The following is a 15,325-nucleotide window of genomic DNA, read 5'->3' as shown; positions in this document are numbered from 1 at the left end:
CCTCTCGTCCAAAGCTTTTCTCGCCGCCTCGCTGTAAGCGGCCAGCGAATCCTCCGCCTGGAAACGATTTCCGTTCCCCCGTCCCCTTTTGTTAGCAGGTTTTAACCACCTACTAACCGAATGTCCAGTGTCATTGCTGCCCTGCCGCTGACTCCCGTCGGTGTCCGAGCCAGAGCAGCTGTCTCCCATGTGAGACCTCTTCTCGCCCTTTCGTCGCCGCTGCTGAAATATGCTGCAGACCGATGAATCCGACTCGGAGAGCCGTTCCAACCGGACCACAGGTTCCTTCAGCAGGCAAGGGTCTATATTTCCCGTGCGCACCGTCAGGGCGCCCACATCCACCTCTATATCTCCTAAATTATTAATATTTACATTTTTTCCTACTAAACTACTTAAACTTACGCCTTCTCTCTCCGTTTCAGTGTCCGTTATGCTCGCTGTTTGGTCGTTAGAAAAATCCGTAGTGCGACTGTGTCCCCTCCAGATTCGTCGGGACGGTCCGATCCGTGAAGCGGATCGGAGAGGGAGTGACACCCTCCTGGAGAATATATTTCCTTAGTTGCACTCATAATGAAAATTTTTGCCGGGGCTGCCGGCGTGACGCAGTAATGACCGGAATACCCTCCGGCCATGCATCCCATCGTGCTGCGTCGTCACTTAGGATTCGGGTAGTAAAATAAAATATACAATATTTACACCTTAAAATTAAAACACTAAATATTATATGTATAACTTACGACTACTTAAATATATTAACAAAACATATTTACTCTCCTTCATTGCCGCCGGGCCGCGCACACAGTCCACTCTGAGAACAGAGAAGGACCAGGGCGACCCGTGACGTGCCCTCCGCGTCAGTCTTAGTCGTTGCCGACGATAAAAGATCGTCGACACCGTTGCCCAGGGTGCGCCACGAGGAGGCGACTGACATGCACCCCAAGGGGGAACCTTACCTTTTTTTTTTTTTTGTTTCCGATGGGGAATGCATTTACGCATACCCGCGAGTCCGGGGGGACTCCGCGGGTTATGTGGGACTCGTGGGACTGAGTAAGGCTCGGCGACAACCGCCACGTCAACCAACCACTCGGCAAAGGTTTGGACCAGCAAGTCCTGGGCCGCTTTGCAGTGGTTGGTATTCGCCTGGAGAATGTGATGGAGCCTGGGGGCTTAGCCAAGTTGACATTCTACAATCGTAATCGCTAATAGAAAACTAAACAAATGTATGGGCATGACGTCATCTCAACGCTAAGTCACGTGGTCAAAACAAACGAATAGAAAAGTCGTAGACAAGTTGACAATCGTTCAAAGTGATAGAATTGAATGTTATCGTTTCTACAGCGATAATCGCTAACTCCATACTAAATGGTAGCCAAGTTGCAGTTTTGACAAGCGCGGACGAAGAGATTTCGAACTTTTTGATCGATAACTAAGCGATCTTAGACACTCAATAGTTAACGCTAAAAAAATGGCGTCTTACATGGTGATCGTCAAGTGTTTTGTTTGTTAAACTTATTTTTTTCTATTATTAACTTTAAAATGCATACTTTAAATATGTTGTGGTGTGCTCATAATGAAGAAGTGTGGCTTAGGCGGCAAAAAAGAGACAAAAATCGTCAGTGCATGGAAAACATACGCGAAATGCCGGCAACATTATTTGTGCAGCAATTTCGGCTAGACAAAACAACCTTTCAAGCTCTTTGTCATGAACTCCGGCACAAGACTTCGTTAAAAGGAACCAAAGAGATTCCCCTCAATGTTAAGGTAAGTAATTTACTTATTACAGATTGATAATTTACTTATTTATTAAGGACACACCACATATCATAATAAAAACATATCCAGAATTAACATAAAGACTGTGACTCTTCAAGACAGCCACAACAGTTATTTATGTTACAGTTATATAATAATAAAATAAACAATATTTTTACAATAATAAAAATTACCCACAATATAATATTGTATTAGATATATATTTTTTAACGTAACTATGATAAATTTCATTTCCTTAATTGTTGTGTGTTTGTAGGTATTGTGCACTCTTAGTTTCCTAGCAACAGGATCCTATCAGCGAATTGTTGGGGTCTCACAGCATCTTGCCCAACGGACAGCTAGTCGGTGCATAAGACAAGTCATTGATGCTTTGAACCACTCTGCTATCATGGAAAAATGGATCAAATTTCCGAAAACACAACAAGACAGAGCATATATAAAACAAGAGTGAGCATTTAAAGTAGCAATATTTAATTTATGAATTAAATGTAATAAACAAAACATTTTAATTTACAAGGTTCCAAAGAAGATTTGGCCTGCCTGGTGTAATTGGGTGCATAGATTGCACCCATATAGCTTTGGTAAAGCCCAACCACGAAGAGCATCTTTTTTATAATAGAAAAGGATATCATTCCTTAAATGTTCAAATGGTAAAATAATTATTATTTATATTGTATGGCATGTTAGAGTGAGATATCAGTCTTAATAGAGGTTTTATTTTCAGGTTTGTGATAGTAATCTTTTAATTTTAAATGTAAATGCAAAGTTTGGTGGAGCTACTCATGATTCACATATATGGTCTTCTAGTAGAGTTGAATTATATATGCGTGAACTTCATCAAAATAATGAGCAAGTATGGCTCTTAGGTATGTATTTATAATAATAAAAAGATCTAAACTACTATAGGAGTTTAATTGTGACTAGAAATATATATAAAAATAATTTTCAGGTGACTCTGGATATCCACAACGCCCTTGGCTTATGACACCTATCCTCAATGCAGTTGAAGGTTCTAGGGAACACCGATACACTCAATTGCATGTGCAAGCCCGTAACTGCATTGAGCGATGTTTTGGATTACTCAAAGCAAGGTGGAGATGTTTGCTTAGAGACAGGGTTCTTCACTATCATCCTCGTGTAGCTAGCAAAATTACAATGGCATGTTGTGTATTACACAATATAGCTTTGCAGGCTGGGCTGCCACCACCACAACCACTTCCTGCTGCACTTGACAATGGGGATGATACATTGATGCAAGATCCCACATCCACTGTGTTTGTAGGTAGCCAGAGTGAAGTAATCCAAGGGAGAGCCATGCTGAGTTGTTTATTGAATAGGATATAGTTATATTATTTTAAGCTTTAATATGAATCTATATTTTCTTAATTATAAATTAAACTTTTATACTCTATACTTAATTTATCTTCTGTAAATATTAATAAGTTGATTGTATTGTGAACAAGTCTAGGTAATTTTACTATAAATGTAATTTATTTAATAATAAAACATATTTATTATTACAACCAAATTTTTATTAAAACACTAACATTTATAATCAAATAAAAACACCATTAAAATATAATGTAATATAAATAATTAAGTATTATTTTGTAAGTAAGAACAAAAAATGTATTGTGAACAAGTCTAGGTAATTTTACTATAAATGTAATTTATTTAATAATAAAAAATATTTATTGTTACAATCAAATTTTTATTAAAAAATATCATTTATAATCAAATAAAAGCACCACATAATATAAATAATTTAGTACCTATTATTGTGTAAGTAAGAACAAAAAAAAAGAACATTTAGGTAAAATCAGGTATCTTAAATGGTGGTATTCTTATTTAAGTAGACTTTTGAAACATTATTTTACAAAACTATATTAAGTGGCTACCACTGGTTCTACACAGAACCTCAATAGTTACTCTTTTCAAACATTTAAAATACAAACCAAATATGAATGTATGAATCAACAAAATTAAAAATAGCTGTAAAATTTTATTATACAAACGGATACATTGCAAGGATTTACTAGCTTTGCGGAGTCAGAAACAAAAAAAAAACCTAATACTGTAGGCAATTTGAAATGTATGTAAGTCACAGCTGTGATCATTATTACTACATTGATATTTTATGGGATAATATCTGTTGAAGGCAGTGATGATGGTCTCAACTGTGGTAAAATTTCTATTAAATTGACTACTGTATTAGCTAAACTGTTTAAAATTTCATTTTGCTTTTCTTGGACCTCAATTCTTTTAGACTCTATTTTTAATCTTTCCAACTCCCTCGAATGGTGATTTTTTTCACGGTCTGCCTCAAGTTGGAGCCGGCATTTCTCAACAGCCACAAACTCACTTGTGGCTCGTTCAAAGGGTGTTTGAACCCGGCGTGTGCGCGCTCGGAGGAGCCTACAGCGCCGCGGAGTTGAGGTGGGCGACGCTGAAGGCGACGGATTTGTCTGATGTCGCTGCCGTTGCGGAGCACCCTGTGACGTGAAAGCGGTAGGTGTCGTCGCTGACGGTACCGGCGAGGACGTAGTGCCGGGCGGCGGTGTTAGCACTGGTGGTGGGTGCTGTTGTGACGAGGCGGCAGTAAATGCTGATGTTGTTGCTAAAAAAATAAAAAACTATATTTTAAATTGGCCACAATTTATTCAGGCAAAAGATTGTTTCTTAAAAAAAAAGGTACCTTGTATAGAGCCTGAAGGAATAAAATCCAACATAATTTCATCCGTGGCTGTGGTAGAAATTTGGGGTGGACAGACCGTACAATTAGAATCTCTGGTCGGGGATGGTAGAGTGTTTCTCACTGATGGTTGAGTCTGAAAATATGAACAACTTGATAATTTTTATTTAAAGAAGAAAATACACTAATAAGCCAAAAGCCCAAGCAAAAAAAAATAACTAGCATCAAAGCCTCTCTCTATAATTCCAGCTTGACCAACAACAGCAGTCAAACCCATTATACACAACACCCTCTCTTCTGAAGCAGTGAGAGTTTGTCTGCTGTTTGGACCACCACCAGTACCAGAAGCCTCACGACGTATTGCTAAAGCTTTTTTCTTAGTTTTAGCTTTCCAGTCTGCCCAAACCTGGACATTATTTATTAATTTTTGTCATTAATATTTTCATCAATTATTTTATAACTTTTGAATAAGCTGATTGTTAATAATGAAGTGAATGAATGATAGTTATAATTATAGAAAACTATTAAATTATATTTTTAGAGGGGTTTTATTAGAACCATACTTTTTTCCACTTGTCCCTTGGTTTTACTACTCCTCCACCTATGGAATTTAATAACTCTTCTAATTGCTGCCACAGTCGGTCAGCTTTAATTCGGCCTTGTGGCCCTTGCTGGGGCCTCGTTATATCGCCATAACTAGAAGAAATTAAAACTACTTCAGAGAAACAAAGGGTCTATTGATTAAGTAAAGAATCAAACACAATTATTGTTTGTTTTGTAAGTGGTAATATTAGTTCCTATCGCGTATCGCGTCATTCTTTATGTTTCAAACTTTCAAGTGCTACAGTATGATAGATTTTCAAATAACAAAGGAATATATTTACGAAATAACAAATAATTTTGCGTACCTTTCCATAAATTCCAGTATAGTTGCGAACTGTTCTGGGCTTGCTCGAGATTTATGTTCCATTCTATAAAAGATATCACATCATTTAAGATATCGGTCATGCTTAAGCAGGATAATAAAATAAAACTTCGAGTCACAAGTAATGTTTAAATTTACATTCGGCACTGTGATATTGTTATAAACCAATTATATACAATATATAAGGAGAATATATACTCACCCTATTTAATTTACTTATTTTTTAACACTTCAAATAAATATTCTTCAAACTTCAATTCAAAACAAGAGTTGATCCCGCGCTCAAAGTACACAACTGCGACTTTGACGTTGGTTTGACGTTTGTAAGATCGCTCACCATAGATTAAAGTGTAGGTTTTTTCTAAGTTCATTGTAGAATGAGCGATCGACTCTGTCGTGTCAATTTGGCTAGCAACTTATCGTTTTCTATAATCGCTTACGCCGAAGCGTTAACGATTGTAGAAAGAGATTCGACATAAAACGAATGTAACTTGGCTAGGCCCTCTGGCCATCATGTGATCATCGCACTCTCTCCCTCGGTAGCCGGCGCTGGAACTGGAGTCGCAGTGACGGCGGCAGCGGCAGGTCGAGTTGGCACCTGCGCTTGTCCCTTCCTTGGGGGAGGATTGCATTGTGCCCCCATTACGTGGCCGGCTGGTCGGCCACTGGCAGTGCACACCGCGCAGCGCGGCGTGGCAGCACTGCACTCTGACGCCTTGTGCCCCGCTTCCCCGCAGCGGCAGCAGAGCTCTGACCTGTCCACTTGGGATGGGCACAGAGCTCTGGTGTGTCCTATTCCGAAGCACCTGAAGCAACGGAAAGGTCGGTCCTCAAGTGCTCGGACCACGGCCACACAAAACCCTACCGGGAGCCGCCTCTTGGCCAGTACGGCCTTTGCTGCGACAATCGGGCATTTCAGCCGAATAGCCCCCAGACCACCGCGGCCAGGCTTGATAGCTCCGCCCTGTGTTGCTGCAACGTCGCAGCCACCTGCAAAAGCTACTGCAGCCAGCACTTCCTCTTTTGTGACCGAGTCGTCTAAGTCGGTCAATTCCAGCGTCACAGTTTTTGTTGGCCTGGCAACCTTGGCCACGTCCGCTATGACCTCCTGCAATTTGTTAGCGAAGAGGTCGGCATTGGCGCCGCCCTGGGCCCCCGGAAACTCGAAGAGTCGAGCTCCAGTTTGGGTTCAGCGGCACTTTACTAAACCAATGCCCAGTGCGGCCGGGTTAGCATTCGTACGAGCCCGTTTCAGGACAGACTCATACGTTTCGCCCTTCTCCTTAGCGTCCGTAGTGAGCGTCACTACGACGGCCGCAGTTTTGGGAGGAACAAGTTTCCTCCTATTCGGCTTAGGGGCTGTTTTCTCCCCCTTGCTCGTTCCTTTAGACGAGCCGGAAGGAACATTGGCGGAGGCAGCGGGCAGCACTGACTTTTTGGCGCCTCTCTTCTTCTTCTTCCTCCTGACCACCTCAGTCCACTCGTTGGACGGAGTGCTAGCGGGAAGGAAAGCATCTTCCGTCTGAGACGAGGGAGCAGCCGCGTCGGTCGTAGCCGGTCGACCCACAGTCTTTTTCCCCTTTCCTTTGCCTTTAGCGGGTTTAGGGGTCGGGGGAGGAGGAGGAGCCATCACGTCCGGGGGAGCGGCAGAGGCTGAAACAGTCCTGTCCGCTGCCAGCGGCGGCCTGACACGCTTTTCAGGCAGGAGCCTGTCCTCAATACCTGCGATGCAGGCCCGCGTGAATGCCCTCTCCTCCATCATAATCCTGCGGATGGCTTCCTCAAGGCTGGAGGAGGAGAGCTCTACCGCCATTGCAGAAGGCGGGGCCTGGACAGGCCGTCCGACAGCTTCAGCGAGTTTCGTGTGGAGATCGCTGACCTCCTTTGTTAGGCAGTCCACCCTCTTTTGGAGCTGCCTTACCTCATCGGTCGTTGTGCGGTGCACCAACTCCCCGATTATGCCAAGAAGACTGGCAGCTCGGCATTTCAGGGCCTTTTGGAAAGTCCCCTTTAGATTCGAGGACTTTGAGGCTACCCTGGCAATCTCCTCTTGGTCCTCTTCGGCCATCTTCTCCAGTTCCGCTAAGGAGTGATCCGTGTACGAGACATTTGACGAACCATAGTCCGCCTTGGCTCGGCGCACGCGTGCCTGGGCCTCCTTAGCGGCGACCTCCTCTTCCAACTCCTGTTGGATTCGTGCCCTGTTCGCCACGTTTAAGTAACTTGGGGCGTCCAGCAGACCCACCTCATGGGTGATGCTAGGGTAGGGCTTTAAAGCCTTGGTCCTCTTTTTCGGGTTACTCTTGGCTGAATCCGAGGAACACGCCGAACTCTGCCTCAAGTAAGCCCGCTTTTTTGCCGTCGATCAGCCAGCTCCACCGCAAAGGCGTCAGTGTCGGATCCCGACATGTCCGCATCCCTGCTGACCAGGCTCGCCGCAGATGGTGGACGGCTATCCTCCAACGCCAAAGCGTTTTCGGGGGTGGCCCCGAGAAGGGCCGTTTTGGGTTGGCCCTGAGAAGGGCCTTTTGGTTGGCCCTGAGAAGGGCCTTTGGGTTGGCCCTTAGAAGGGCCTTTTGGTTGGCCCTGAGAAGGGCCTTTGGGTTGGCCCTGAGAAGGGCCTTTTGGTTGGCCCTGAGAAGGGCCTTTTGGGAGGAAACGCCCGGAGGCGTCCCGCAGAGGTTTAGACATTGTCAAAAAACAGACAAGACAGACGGGGTGGTGCCCGCTCGACCTCAACCTGGGGTCCAGGGAGAGAGCTGGGCAACCGCAAATATAGTACTCCGGCAAGTCGTATACTACCAGACAGCGCACTTTAGCCACCCGTCTCTGCCACTGCGTTACCGTGGACAGAGCGGGGCCCAGGGGACACGACGAGGACGTATGCGCATGGGGGGCCAAGGGGGAACCTTACCTTTTTTTTTTTGTTTTACGAGGAGGAAAGGCATTTACGCCTCCCGCCCGGCCGGTGGACCGGGACGGGTATGTGGGACTCGACCGGGGCCATAAGGGCCCCGTGCCAGGGCAGAAGGCCCTGTCCTACCCACTAAAACCTCCTCGGGTTTCCACCGTACCGCGTGATGGAGGGGCTACGGGAACGCTAAAGCATACTTCCGCGGCCCCCCCGCGGCGACCGCCGTGAGGCGGTCAAATCTTTGAATGCGCGCCCAAGGGCGCGCCTTCCTCCGTTGCCTCCGTCCAGTAAACGTGACGGACTCCCCCGAGTCCGCCACTGGTGGCTGGGCGCCAACAATGCTGACGCCCTGGTGGCGGCGGATAAGATGACAGGCTCCGCCGCCGACCGACCGGTGTATCTCCACACCTTTAAACAGTGGACCACCACGCATCAGATGGTGGACCACCACTCCTCCTTCAGTGCTCGTAACGAGCCCTCCGCTCTATATATAAATATTTACAATACTTACAAATAATACAATATTTACAAATAATACAATATTTACATGTATACATATATTACATATATATACTCCTCCGCTAATTGCCAGCAAGGCCGCTCACATAGTCCACTCCGCCGTAATCGGAGAAGTACTAGGAGCGACCCCGCGGCCTTCCTCCGTGTCAGTCTTAGCCGCGGCCGGCGAGCAAGCTCAAGCCGGCCCCGTTGCCCAGGGTGCGCCACGAGGAGGCGACTGACATGCACCCCAAGGGGGGAACCTTACCTAACCTAACCTAACCAAACATTATCCTAAATAAACCGGACATGACCTTACTAACCTTACTTTCAATTATAAATATAATTATATATATAAATATACATACACACATACATAATAATACACAAGAAGACATAGGGCACACGGATAACGCTGTGTGAAGTTTTTATTTATTTATTTAACACTTTATTGCACACCAAATACACAATAAAGACACAAAATATATTTTCATACAAACGAAATTAGCCAAGCAAAAGGCGGACTTATGGCTTATAAGCCATTTCTTTCAGACAACCTTTGGGTTAAAAGGATAATGCGTATGAAAGACGGCAATATGGTGGTGCAGTAAAAACATTACGTACAATACATAAATACAAAAAACACTAATAAAAAAAATATAAAGTAGATTAAAGATATTTATAAATAAATCATATATACATACATATATCTATATAGTATATGTAATAAAAATAAATAAATATAATATTATTAATAAATATAATAGAAACTATAATAGGATATTAAATAACTGTATCTCAAATGTCATCATTATTAGGGTCCAAATACAATTTTTTCAGGGAATTTTTAAATATTTGTAACGATTTAGATTGTCTTATGCTTAGCGGTAAGTTGTTCCAAAGTATTATTGCCTGCACAGTGAAGGACTGCTTATAATATTTACTGCTATAGGTAGGCAGTTTTAGGATGAGGCTTCGTGATGATCGTATACTAGACTGATCTCCAAGAAATTCGAATTTCTCCTTCAAATAACAAGGAGCGGTCGGATTAAACAACACACAGTACAGAAGAGAGAGAGTATGCAAGTTTCCGCGACGGCGTATAGGGAGCCACTTGAGTTTTGAACGAAATTCTGAAACATGGTCATACTTTCGGAGACCGAAAATAAACCGAATAGCTAGATTTTGTAATCGCTCAAGTTTATCAAGCTGGTCCTCGGTTAGATTAAGATAGCTTGCGTCCGCGTAATCGAGAATAAAGAGTAGAAGGGAGTTTGCTAACATAGTTTTGGTAGGAATTGGTAATACTTTTTGTAGACGTCGCAAGGAGTTCAATGACGCGAATGTTTTCTTACTAATTTCAGTTAAATGTTCTGACCAGGAAAGTGTTCGGTCAAGATGTATGCCGAGGTCTTTAACTGTTGAGCAGTAAGATAAATTAGTGCCGTTGTATACAACTTGGGGAATGTTTGCCCAATCAATTCTTGCAGTCATAGCTGGGCTACCAATAACAATGACTTGTGACTTGGTAAGATTTATTTTAAGACCATACTGATTGCTCCATTTAGAAATTGCCACTAGATCACTGTTAATAGCAGCAATTGCATTAGGCAGGTTCTCAAGGGTTGAGTGTTGATATATTTGAATATCGTCTGCATACATGTGATAGAGAGAAGAAATAACATGAGTAATCGAGTTAATGAAGATAGAGAAAAGTAAGGGAGATAACACGCCACCTTGAGGTACCCCAGCACAGACTTCACACCATGACGAGAAAGTATCGTCGATACGAATTCGTTGTCTTCTACCTCTGAGGTAACTCTGAAACCAGTCTTTCACTGATGGAGATATGTTTAAAGAACATAACAGACTCAACAAGATATCGTGATCGACGGAATTAAATGCATTACTGAAATCTAGGAGCACTAAAATTGTGAGCTGTTTACTGTCCATAGCCCATCGAATGTCGTCTATGACTTTAACTAAGGCTGTGGACGTACTATGACCTGTACGGAAACCTGATTGGTAAGGATCAAGAAGAGAGTGTTCGTTGAGGAAAGTGTTAAATTGTTGGAAAATTAGTTTTTCAAGTACTTTGGAAAGGAAAGGGAGAATAGAGATAGGACGAAAGTCGGAAGTTGATAGGGGATTACCTTTTTTGGGGATTGGAATGATGTGAGCAGCTTTCCATGCGTCAGGAAACTTTTGACAGGTAAGGGAGAAATTGAGTATATGAGTTAACACAGGAGTAACAATGTCAAGGATTGGGATGATCATATTACGACTGATACAGTCTGAGCCAACAGCATTCGAGGTTATCGAAATTATGTTTTTTTTAACATCACAGTCAGAGAAAGACGCGAAGCTAAACGGAGGAAAGTTAGGAGTTGGATGAGAAGAGATAATATTAATTGTGTTACTTTTTTCGTCGCTATTAAGTGTGGTTGAAGAAGCAAAGTGTTGATTAAGGAGTTCAATGTCAATATTTATAGAAGTATTATGAGAGGATTTACCAACTCCAAGAGATTCGAGAAATTTCCAAGTTTTTGCTGTGTCGCCGTTTTCGACATATTGGAAAATGTGGCGTCGTTGAGCATCTCTACACGATGTATTGCAGCGATTTCGCGCTTTATTGTACTTTTCTCTGTTAGAATCAGTGTTATTTAATTTAAATTTGAACTTAGCTTTATTTTTTTTATCAATTAGATCCTTTATATTATCACTCAACCAAGGCGCTGGGAGGTGTTTTCTTTTGATTGGTTTAATGGGCGCGTGTTTATCATAAAGCTGCGTAATTAATAAATTGAAGACTTCATGTTTTTGGTCGATTGTTTTGGCAGCTATAAAGCTGGACTGGACAGTGAGTGGACTGCGGTTATCCGCAGTCCACTCAAGTTGAGAAACATCGTCACAAAGCCGGTTCTGGTCCATTCCCCCAAAACTACGCTGCAGAAGTATTCTCGATTTCGCTTTAGGAGGTCGAATTTTATATGAGAGATAGATCATGTCATGATACGAGAAGGCGTCAGCAGAACATTGGCCGAATTTAGTAACAGAGTCCGGAGAAGAGACCATAATAAGATCCAGAAGTGAAGGTGAAGAGCCAGGAAAATAATGTGTTGCCATTAGAGGTAAGATTTTCATGTTATGGGATTCCGTTATGTCTATTAGTTGTCTGCTCTTAGTGTCGCCTTTAAGCAAACAGGTGTTAAAATCTCCCATAATGATAGCGTGGCTGTAACCTGGGATAAGATTTCCTAATAGGTTTTCAAAAGAAGGATAGTAATTGATTAGTGAAGAAGGGTTATAGTAGACACCAAGAAGGATTTTAGTGCCATTAGATAAGGAAACTTCAATAAATAAGTGTTCGGCCGCATCAGCCAAGGAAGATAGGGGTGATGAACTAACTAAAGCAAAAGGAATGTGGGACCGCAGATAGATCGCCACTCCGCCTCCTCTCTTGCTAATGCGGTCGTTACGGATAAGTCTGAAACCAGGTAATGAGTACGACGTAGAAGATAGACATGGCTCAAGCCATGACTCCGATACAAGTATGGCGTGAATGTTACGGGAGTCAAAAGACGCAAGCATATCAGGATAATGGGCCGGTATACTTTGTGCATTAATGAGAATGACATTAAAATTTTTCAGACAGTCTGAGAAGTAAGAATCAATGGCGACATTAAGCGGAAGGGGTAATGTACTGTGGTAACTATCATCACTGGATGAATCATCAGAAGACAAAGACAGAAAATAGTCACTATCTAAACTAATATTTGATGACATACTAATAATAAAAAAAAATAATTGTAAATAAATACAATAAATATATATAATAAACTATAAATAAATATATATGATAAACTATAAATAATATCAATAAGGTGAACTAAAATAAACCTACACTAAACTGCTATGATATAAATAAATGTAAACAGCAACCGCCTTCTAACCCGCCAGCTATATGAAAATACCAAAAAAATTACAAACAAATATTTAACAATAACCAGACTACGCGTAAACAATAGTAAATATTAGACTAAACGAATCCAAATATATATATCTATCGTTAAGATTATTAAAAGTAGTAGCAAAATAAAAATAAAAAAAATCTATATAAATAAATTAAAAACAACACTAAAAGTTAAATTATGTTTACATAATTATAACTGCTAATATGTTTCCAAACGCAATGTTTTTATCTTTTTTATCTGTCAATTGCAATTCTTTACAATTTGACGTTTGACAATTGAATTTTATATTAATAACAATTAAGTACGTAAATCCAATTCATTAAAGTTATTATATTAAAAGTTTACTATAAGTGGGTAGAACTAAAACTAATTTATGTACAAAGGTGAATAAACAGAACAGAAACACCCACGTAATAAAACATAGCGTTCGTGAATAATAACAAGTATACAAACTATTTTTTAACAGTCCTGACCGCCCTTACACTCCTAGAATTAATGCCTTTAGTGGTTTTGGAGGCTTCCTCTGGAAGTGTCGACACTTGTGGGATTGATGCATCAGTCACAGAGCTAGGAATCGCCTGAAGTTCAGCCATGGTGGTGATATGATGCCGCGTGCCATCGGGAGACAGAACTATGATGATACCGTCCCGAGTCCAGCACTTTGTTACCCCAAAACGTTTCCTTGCAGCCAAGAATGCTTTGTGCCGACTCTTCGTAAGGAACTCTGACATCGTTATCCCAGTGCCTTTGAGATTTGTCTTAGCCGACCAGACTTTGTCCCTCACGCTGCCATCCTTAAATCTAATTAATATTGGACGGGGCTTCTGAGTGACCGTGTGACCCAGCCGGTGGCAATACTTAAAGGAGTCGGGAGTAATGTGTGGCAGTTTAAGATGCTGAGTAATAATTTTCAACGCATTGTCACCAACATTCTCTTTACTCACTTCATCGACTCCATGCAGAAGAACAACTTTCTTCCTCGAGTGCATTTCAAGCTGATCATATTACCTTGATAGAAATTCAACTTGCAATTGCAAATTTTCTAAGGCAGTCAGGACAAAAGATCGAAAAGCATTGAACTGCGAGTTGATGTTGGATGTTGGGCTCGTCGCGGGTATAGAAGTCTTCAGCTCTCTTTGGAACTCTGACATTTTGGTGTTAAAAAGTGTAGTGAGTTCTTCAATAGTGACTTTAATAGACTCCATAATGTCAATGTGTTGTTGTAGTTTATCACTTGGTTATTCACAGTTTTGTATTAAGCGTAAGCACAGTTATTGTTTTATAGTAAAGTAGCTGGCAGGCGGTTAGGGGTCACATGAACATATTTATTATAATTATAAAATTGATTTTGTATTTTTAACAAATTAAAATTTGAGGAGCACAAAAAATTTCGACTTGTTTATTTTACACCTACCGCCCAAAAAAAAACTTTAGTGTAAATCAGGAGTAGGCTTCCAAAATAGTGTAATATTAACATAAGTAATAGCCATAAGAAATGCATGCATTTATAATGTAGTATGTAAGAGAATATATTATAATAAAAAAAAAACAATTAAAAAAAAAAAAGAAGACAAAAGAAAAAAAAACCAAACAAAAAAAAAAACAAAAATAACACAAACAAACAGAAATAAATATAAAAAAAAAAATCTTTACATTAATTTAGATTAATAGCAAGTAAGGCGCAATCTGCACTTTGACAAAAGGGGTTTTAAGCCGGTAAGAGTCCGGCACTGCCTGGGCCCTCTATTCCCAGGCGTCCATGACGGATTTTCCCCTTTTGCCTACACATAACATTAACTTAATTTAGTCATCGCCTGGAAGCCTCTCCTACCTGTACTGTGATAGGAATTTTTCTTCTTTTCTTTTTATATATTTTATATTTTTTATATATAATAGGATACATATTTAACGTACAAGGGACTGTACCAATCCGTAGCATTGTAATGATTTTTGCGGAACCAAGATTTAGAATAGTAATGATTAAAATTAACAAAATATATTAAATAAGTAAAGGTACGGGCCACGAGCCTGTTGATGTAAAATTACGAATTAAAAAAAAACCAAACATTATCTTGGTCAGATCACTTGAAAGAACTGAACAGAAGAACCTACGCTTCACTGAACTCGCTACGACGGCTTCGATCCCTTCTACCAATTCCTACCAAAATTATGTTAACAAATTCTCTCCTTTTACCTATTCTTGATTATGCCGATGCAAGCTATACTAATCTGACCGAGGACCAACTCAATAGGCTTGAGCGAGTTCAAAATCTCGCCATCCGGTTCATATTCTGCCTTCGCATATATGACCACATTTCTGTATTTCGTTCAAAGCTCAAGTGGCTCCCTATTCGTTTTCGCCGGAACTTGCATATTTTGTCTCTTCTGTACTGTGGGTTATTTAATTTAAGGGCTCCTTCTTATTTAAAGGAGAAATTTGAATTTCTAGGCGATCCTTCTCTTTTGAGATCTTCCCGGAGTCTTACACTCAAAATACCGGTATATAAAACAAAATTCTACAATGACTCTTTTACCGTTCAGGCAATTAA

At 41.1% G+C, this 15,325-nt stretch overlaps 3 protein-coding genes and 1 pseudogene across 4 annotated transcripts; 1 reads left to right on the top strand and 3 right to left on the bottom strand.

Moving 5' to 3' along the window:
* The first annotated feature begins 1,169 nt into the window (after positions 1 to 1,169).
* On the top strand, positions 1,170 to 3,306 carry LOC124542699 (putative nuclease HARBI1). The gene is made up of 5 exons (XM_047120616.1): positions 1,170 to 1,761; positions 2,030 to 2,220; positions 2,291 to 2,423; positions 2,498 to 2,639; positions 2,723 to 3,306. The coding sequence occupies exons 1-5, from the start codon at positions 1,537 to 1,539 to the stop codon at positions 3,115 to 3,117; spliced, it is 1,086 nt and encodes a 361-aa protein (XP_046976572.1). The 5' UTR covers positions 1,170 to 1,536; the 3' UTR covers positions 3,118 to 3,306.
* Positions 3,307 to 3,527: 221 nt separating this feature from the next.
* LOC124542700 lies at positions 3,528 to 5,891 on the bottom strand. 2 transcript variants are annotated; one of them, XM_047120617.1, is made up of 5 exons: positions 5,593 to 5,891; positions 5,374 to 5,436; positions 5,029 to 5,161; positions 4,469 to 4,601; positions 3,528 to 4,390 (listed from the first exon to the last, which is right to left on the bottom strand). In XM_047120617.1, exons 2-5 carry the CDS (start codon positions 5,433 to 5,435, stop codon positions 3,909 to 3,911), a joined length of 810 nt encoding a protein of 269 aa, XP_046976573.1. In that variant the 5' UTR covers position 5,436; positions 5,593 to 5,891; the 3' UTR covers positions 3,528 to 3,908. The 2 variants fall into 2 exon arrangements, with proteins under 2 accessions (XP_046976573.1, XP_046976574.1); XM_047120618.1 differs by lacking the exon at positions 5,593 to 5,891 and having other exon boundaries at positions 5,374 to 5,582.
* Positions 5,892 to 5,901: 10 nt separating this feature from the next.
* On the bottom strand, positions 5,902 to 7,807 carry LOC124542500. The gene is made up of 3 exons (XM_047120440.1): positions 7,692 to 7,807; positions 6,595 to 7,591; positions 5,902 to 6,537 (listed from the first exon to the last, which is right to left on the bottom strand). The coding sequence occupies exons 1-3, from the start codon at positions 7,805 to 7,807 to the stop codon at positions 5,902 to 5,904; spliced, it is 1,749 nt and encodes a 582-aa protein (XP_046976396.1).
* A 5,421-nt stretch (positions 7,808 to 13,228) lies between these two features.
* On the bottom strand, positions 13,229 to 13,981 carry LOC124542499 (annotated as a pseudogene).
* Positions 13,982 to 15,325: the final 1,344 nt, after the last annotated feature.

The sequence above is a fragment of the Vanessa cardui genome, chromosome W (assembly GCF_905220365.1).
Source record: "Vanessa cardui chromosome W, ilVanCard2.1, whole genome shotgun sequence".
NCBI classification, from domain to species: domain Eukaryota; kingdom Metazoa; phylum Arthropoda; class Insecta; order Lepidoptera; family Nymphalidae; genus Vanessa; species Vanessa cardui.
The sequence above is the reverse complement of the archived record's forward strand: the minus strand, read 5'-3'. Positions and strand labels throughout refer to the sequence as shown.